Here is a 7,660-nt window from a genome sequence, read left to right as displayed (position 1 = left end):
TGTGATGGTGCCTATCTCAAGATTAAAAATATAATATTTAAATACAATACAAACACTCCCCAAAATTTGGTGTCACTGAGTACATGAGCATTTAATATGAATACAAGTCTGGAAAATATAGCCTATAATAGTCTGAGACCAAATACAGTGAACAAAGAGATAGAGAAGGAGAGATAAGGTCTGCGGAACACGGCAGCTACCTCAAAATCTCCTGAAATTCAACCGTGCGAAAGGATCAACACCCGCTATGTCCGGGAACACCTGGATCTGCACACGAAGTGCAGGGTGTAGTATGAGTACAACCAACTCAACAAGTAACAATAATAAATAAGGAACTGAAGATAGTAACGAGCTACATCGTTATGTTTCATTTCCAGTAATCCCAACAAAGAATAGACATGCTATCAAATCTGGTAGTTTAATGTCAAATAAAATTTTATGCAGTTCATGTTCATGTAATTCGTATATCAACAATCTTTCAGAAATTTCACAACAATGACAGATAGCAACTAAGTGCAACAACAATTGGAATTCAAATACAACCTCTTAGAACAACAATCACTCACTGGGCTCCCAACCCTCATCACTCTCTGGGCTCCCATCCCTCATCACTCACTCAATGGGTACCCGCGCTCACTAGGGGTGTACAGACTCCGGAAGGGCTCCTACAGCCCAAGCGCTATAATCTGCACGGATAACTCACATGCCATAATATAAATATCTGGATCCGCACGGCCAACTCACGTGCCATAGTATAATATAAGGATCCGCACGACCAACTCACGTGCTATAGTATAATATAAGGATCCGCACGGCCAACTCAAGTGTTGCACGGACAACTCAAGTGCTATAGTATCAATATCTCACAATCAGGCCTTCGGCCTCACTAAGTCATAAATCTCTCCAGCATCTCGGGCTCTCAATAATCTTGAAATCAGCCCAAACAACAATGATATGATGTATTAATAATAATAACTGAGACTGAGATAAAATGTGCAAGTAAAAACTGAGACTGAGTACATGTAGTATTTAGTAGGCAATTCAACAATTACGTGACCTTTGTGGGTCCCAACAGTACTGTCACATAGCCTAAGCATGATTTCTAACATGATTTACAGTTAAATTTTATCAACACATAGAGAGCATACAGCTAACAACAAAATATTCAACTTTACAGTTTCCCGAGACGGACCAAGTCACAATCCCCTTGGTGCATGCCCACATGTGCGTCACCTAGCATGTGCGTCACCTCCAAAATAATCACATGATACAAAATAGCTCCAAATTGAAGTCCCATTTTCAAAACTTAAACCCACTGCCCACGCTTTTCTGACTCCCGAACGCGGTCAGTGCCTCGCGTTCGCGAAGCACAAAATAGCTCCCATCCAAAATCCACCTTCGCGAACGCGACATCACCCTCGCATTCACGAGCACAAAAATGCCTCTGCCTTAATGCCTTCTATGCGAACGCGTTCAACCCCTCGCGAACGCGATGCTTCTTTCCCCCTCACTACGCGAACACGACACTCCCTACGCGAATGCATAGACCAATTGCCTAGGGTCCTCAGTTGCTTCCTCTCTTCTTCGCGAACGTGTAACACCTCTTGCGTTAGCGATGCACACCCAGTCCACCCTTCGCGAATGTGAAGAGAAAATATTGCCAGCCTCTCAGTTTCTCTTCGTGAACGTGAGGCTCCATTCGCGAACGCGATGAAGGAAACCAGATGATGTATAAGAAAAATTCCAGAAGAGTTCCAAGTACAAAATCCAACCTGTTAACCATCCGAAACTCACCCGAGCCCCTTGAGACCTCGACAAAATATACCAACAAGTCCTAAAACATCATACGAACTTAGTCGAACCCTCAAATCACCTCAAACAACGCTAAAATCATGAATTACACCCCAATTCAAGCCTAACGAACTTTGAAATTTCTAATTTCTACAAACGACTCTGGAACCTATCAAATCACGACTGATTGACCTCATATTTTGCACACAAGTCATAAATGACATATCAGAGGTATTCCAATTTTCAGAATCATATTCCGACCCCGATATCAAAAAGTTAACCCCCAGTCAAACTTCTCAAAAATGAAACTTTCGGCATTTCAAACCTAATTCCTCTATGAATTTACAAATAATATTCCGGACACGCTCCTAAGCCCAAAATGATCATACCGAGCTATTGGAATTATCAAAATTCAAATCCGAGGTCATTTACATATAGGTCCATTTCTGGTCCACTTTTCTAACTTAAAATTTTCAATTATGAGACTAAGTGTATCATTTCACTCTGAGTTCCTTCCAGACCCGAACCAACTAACCCGATAAGTCACAAATTAATTGCAAGACATAAATTGAGTAGTAAATGAGGGTAACGTGGTTAGAATATTCAAAACGACCGGCCGGGTCGCTACATTCTCCCTCTCTTAAACAAACGTTCATCCTCGAACGGGTTTAGAATAATACTTGGAGTCTCAAATAAGTGTGAATAATTGTTCTGCATCTCCTGCTCAGTCTCCCAAGTAGCTTCTCCGCCTGGCTGGCCTCTCCACTGCACCTTCACTGATGCTATGTTCTTTGACCTCAGCTTTCGAACTTGCTGATCTAAAATAGCCATCGACTCCACATCATAAGTCAAATTACCGTCCAGCTGTACTGTACTGAAATCCAGAATGTGAGACGGATCCCCGACATACTTTCGGAGCATGGATTCAAGGAACACTGGATGAACACCAGATAGACTAGGTGGCAAAGCAAGTTCATAAGCCACCTCCCCAATTTTCTTAAGTATCTCAAAAGACCCAATGTACCGAGGGTTCAACTTACCCTTTTTCCAGAACCTCAACACACCATTCATGGGTGAAATCTTAAGCAGAACCTTCTCCCCAACCATGTGAACAACATCACGAACCTTCCTGTCGGCATAACGCTTCTGTCTAGACTGTGTCGTGCAAATCCGTTCCTGAATCACTTTGACCTTCTCTAAACCATACTGAACTAAGTCAGTACCCAATAGCCTAACCTCACCCGGCTCAAACCAACCCACCGGAGACCGACACCGTCTCCCATATAAATCTTCATACGGAGCCATCTGAATGCTTGATTGGTAGCTATTATTGTAAGCAAACTCTGCAAGTGGCAGAAATTGATCCCAAGAACCCCCAAAATCAATGACACTAGCACGTAGCATATCCTCCAATATCTAAATAGTGCGCTCGGATTGTCCGTCCATCTGAGGGTAAAATGTTGTATTCAACTGAACCTGTGTGCCCAATTCTCACTGCACTGCCCTCCAAAACTGTGAGGTAAACTACGTACCCCGATCTGAAATAATGGACACCGGCACACCGTGTAGGCGAATAATCTCACGAATATAAATCCCAGCCAACCGCTCCGAAGAATAATTAGTACCGACTGAAATAAAATGCGCAGATTTGGTCAACCGATCTACTATCACCCAAACAGCATCAAACTTTCTCAAAGTCCGTGGGAGTCCAACTACAAAGTCCATGGTAATATGCTCCCACTTCCACTCCGGAATTTCAAGTCTCTGTAGCAATCTACCCGGTCTCTGGTGCTCGTACTTTACCTGTTGACAATTTAAACACCTAGATACAAACCCAATTATATCTTTCTTCATCTGCCTCCACCAATAGTGTTGTCTCAAATCCTTATACATCTTCGCGGTGCCTCGATGAATAGAGTACCGCGAACTGTGAGATTCCTCGAGAATCAGCTCGCGCAAACCTTCTACATTAGGTACACATAGCCTCCCCTACATCCGTAATACACCATCATCTCCAATAGTGACTTCCTTGGCGTCACTGTGCTGAACCATGTCCTTAAGGACAAGCAGATGAGGATCATCATACTGGCGCTCTCCGATGCGATCATATAAAGAAGACCGAGAAACCACACAGGCCAAAACTCGATACGGCTCGAAAACATCCAATCTAACAAACTGATTAGCCAAGGCCTGAACATCCAAGGCTAAAGGCCTCTCTGCTACCGGTAAGTATGCTAAGCTACCCAAACTCTCCGCCTTACGAGTCAATGCATCAGCCACTACATTGGCCTTTCCGGGATGATAGAGAATGGTGATATCATAATCCTTAAGCAATTCCAACCACCTTCGCTGCCGCAAGTTAAGATCCTTCTGTTTAAACAAATATTGTAGACTCTGATGATCTGTATACACCTCACACTGGACACCGTACAAGTAATGCCGCCAAATTTTCAAGGCATGAACAATAGCTGCTAACACAAAATCGTGGGCTGGATAATTCTTCTTATGTACCTTTAATTGTCTGGATGCATAGGCAATCACCCTACCATCTTGCATAAGTACTGAGCCCAGACCAATCCGCGATGCGTCACAATACACAGTATAGGACTCTGAACCTGTAGGCAACACCAATACTGGAGCTGTAGTCAAAGTTGTCTTGAGCTTCTTAAAGGTTTCTTCACATTCATCCGACCACCTGAACGAAGCACCTTTCTGGGTCAATTTAGTCATAGGTGATGCAATAGACGAGAAACCCTCCACAAAACGACGATAACAACCGGCCAAGCCGAGAAAACTCCGAATCTCAGTAACTGAGGATGGTCTGGGCCAATTCTAAATTGCCTCTATTTTATTCAGATCCACCTTAATACCTTCACTGGACACAATAAGTCCCAAGAATGCCACCGAACTAAGCTAGAACTCACACTTAGAGAATTTGGCATAAAGTTTCTCCTCTCTCAGCCTCTGTAATACAATACCCAAGTGTTGTGCATGCTCCTTCTGTCTATGTGAGTACACCAGAATATCATCAATGAATACCACGACAAATAAATCAAGATATGGCTGAAATACACTATTCATCAAATGCATAAATTATACTGGGGCATTGGTTAGACCAAAAGACATCACAAAAAATTCATAGTGGCCATAACGAGTCCTGAATGTCGTCTTTAGAATGTCCGAATCCCGAATTTTTAATTGGTGATACCTAGACCTCAAATCAATTTTGGAGAATACCCTCGCACCCTGAAGCTGGTCAAATAAATCATCAATACGCGGCAATGGATATTTATTTTTGATTGTAACTTTGTTCAACTGCCTGTAATTAATGCACATCCGCATAGTACCATCTTTCTTTTTCACAAACAAAACCGATGCACCCCAAGGTGACACACTAGGACTAATAAACCCCTTTTCAAGGAGTTCCTGAAGTTGCTCTTTCAATTCTTTTAACTGAGCTGGTGCCATACGATACAGAGGAATAGAAATGGGTAGAGTGCCCTGCACCAAGTCAATACCGAAATCAATATCCCTGTCGGGTGGCATACCCGGCAGGTCTGTAGGAAATACATCCGGAAAGTCTCGCACGATCGGTACTGAATCAATAATAGGAGCACCTGTATCAACATCTCTCACAAAGGCCAAATATGACAAGCATCTATTTCCAACCATACGTTGGGCCTTCAAATACGAAATTACCCTGCTAGGAACAAGATCAAGAGAACACCTCCATTAAACTTTTGGCAACCCCGACATCGTCAACGTCACGATTTTTGCGTGACAGTCTAAAATAAGATGACATGGAGACAACCAATCCATACCCAAGATTACATCGAAATCAACCATACCGAGTAATAAGGGATCAACTCTAGTCTCCAGTTCCCCAATAGTTACTACACACGACCGATACACACGATCCACAGTAATAATATCGCCCACCGGTGTAGATACACAAACAGGGACTCATAGGGCATACCTATATAATGAGAAAAATAAGATGATACATATGAGTAAGTGGAACCAGGGTCAAATAATATAGAAGCCTCCCTGTGGCACACTGAAACAATACCTGTGATTACTGCGTCCGAGGCAACATCATCTGGCCTGGCAGGAAAAGCATAGAATCGAGCATGCCCGCCTCCTGATCGGCCTCTCCCTCTTGGGCGACCCCTAGCTGCCTGACCCCCACCCCGAGATGGCAGGGCGGGTGGTGTAACTACTGGTGCTGGTGTCGTCGGATGAGAACTCTGCTATGAAACCCTACTCAATAGCCTAGGACACTCTCTCTTGAAATGACCAAATTCTACGCAATCAAAATAACCCTTTCTTTGACGGAACTACTGCTCTTGATAACCCCGAGGGATGACCTGCAGAAGCTTGTATGGACGAGGCATGATGAGAACTCTGCGCTGGCAGTGCACTGAATGAAGACTGACCTGAGTGAGCACTGTAAGAACCATGGCTAGCTGATGCACCACGATGAGCTGGACGACCCGTCTGTGCGTGTTTGTAAGAATGACCCCTACCACGGTAAAACTGAACCCCTGAAGGACCACCGTTGTAATCACCCGGACCACGAGGCCTCTTAGCCTCTCTCTCTCCATATTCCTGGCTACGAACCATCTCTATCTGTCGAGCAATGTCCACTACCTCATCAAAAGTAGCACAAAATACTCTCTCTCCCTAGTCATAAGTAACCGCAGCTAATATGTGAGGCCATCAATGAACCTCCTAATCCTCTCCCTATCAGTGGGAACCAACCAGATTGCGTGACGAGCCAACTTAGAAAATCTCATCTCGTACCACATCACAGACAAATCACCTTGGCGAAGCTGCTCAAACTGTCTACGCAACTCTTCTCCGCGGGACTGAAGTATGAACTTCTCCAAAAAACCCACGAATAATTGATGCCAAGTAAGGGGTGCTGCGCCAATAGGCATACACTTCTCGTAAGTCTCCCACCATCTGAGTACAACCCCCAAAAACTGAAAAGTAGTGAATGAGACCCTACTGGTCTCTAGAATACCTGTTGTCCGAAGCATCTGTTGGCACCTATCTAGAAAATCTTGAGCATCCTCTGACTTAGTACCGCTAAATGGTGGAGGTCGAAGCCTCTCAAATCTCTCAAGACTCTGTTGCTCATCATCTGCCATATCAGGAACTACCAGGGCATGAGCAGTTGCAACTGGCTGGGCTGGTAATGCCCACGGTATCTGAAGTACCTGTACTACCTGGTCTGGAGTACAGGCAACGGGGGTATGAGTACCTCTCCCAGCCTGAGAAGTGGCAGGTGCGGCCTAAGCCGAAACCATCTGAGCAAGACTAGTGCAGGCTGCCAATATCTAGGCTAAAGTCTCTTGAATGCCTGCAATCTCAATGGGCATAACTGGTGCCTGAGTTGATCCTGTCAGCTCAACTATATCTGGAATCTGCTACTGAGCTAGAACAACTGGTGGTACTATAGGTATTGTTCCATCTATGGTACGAGCTACACCTCGACCTCTACCTTGGCCCCGGCCTCTACTATAGCCCCGACCTCTCGCGGCCCTAACTGGTGGCACTGGTGGCTGACCGTCTGATCCGGTAGTAGGTGTCCTCACTATTTGTGAGAGAATAGAATAGCAGATATTTAGTTTCCAGAATCAACAAATTTGCACGACTCTCGAAGAAAGTGAAATTTTCCTAAGGGTTCTGCAGCCTCTCAAAGATAAGTACAGACGTCTAAGTATCGATCTGCAAGACTCTACTAAACCTTCTCATGACTCGTGAGACCTATGTAACCTATGCTCTCATACCAACTTGTCACGACCCAAAATCTCACCCGTCGTAATGGCGCCTATCTCAATACTAGGCAAGCCAAAAATCTCAA

The 7,660-nt window shown here is 44.3% G+C and overlaps 1 protein-coding gene across 1 annotated transcript; it reads right to left on the bottom strand.

Moving 5' to 3' along the window:
* Window positions 1–6,494: 6,494 nt before the first annotated feature.
* Window positions 6,495–6,944, bottom strand: LOC138901824 (uncharacterized). Its single transcript, XM_070189619.1, has one exon. The coding sequence runs from the start codon at window positions 6,942–6,944 to the stop codon at window positions 6,495–6,497; it is 450 nt and encodes a 149-aa protein (XP_070045720.1).
* Window positions 6,945–7,660: the final 716 nt, after the last annotated feature.

Source organism: Nicotiana tomentosiformis, chromosome 11 (assembly GCF_000390325.3).
Source record: "Nicotiana tomentosiformis chromosome 11, ASM39032v3, whole genome shotgun sequence".
NCBI classification, from domain to species: domain Eukaryota; kingdom Viridiplantae; phylum Streptophyta; class Magnoliopsida; order Solanales; family Solanaceae; genus Nicotiana; species Nicotiana tomentosiformis.
This window is presented reverse-complemented; position numbering and strand designations above follow the sequence as displayed.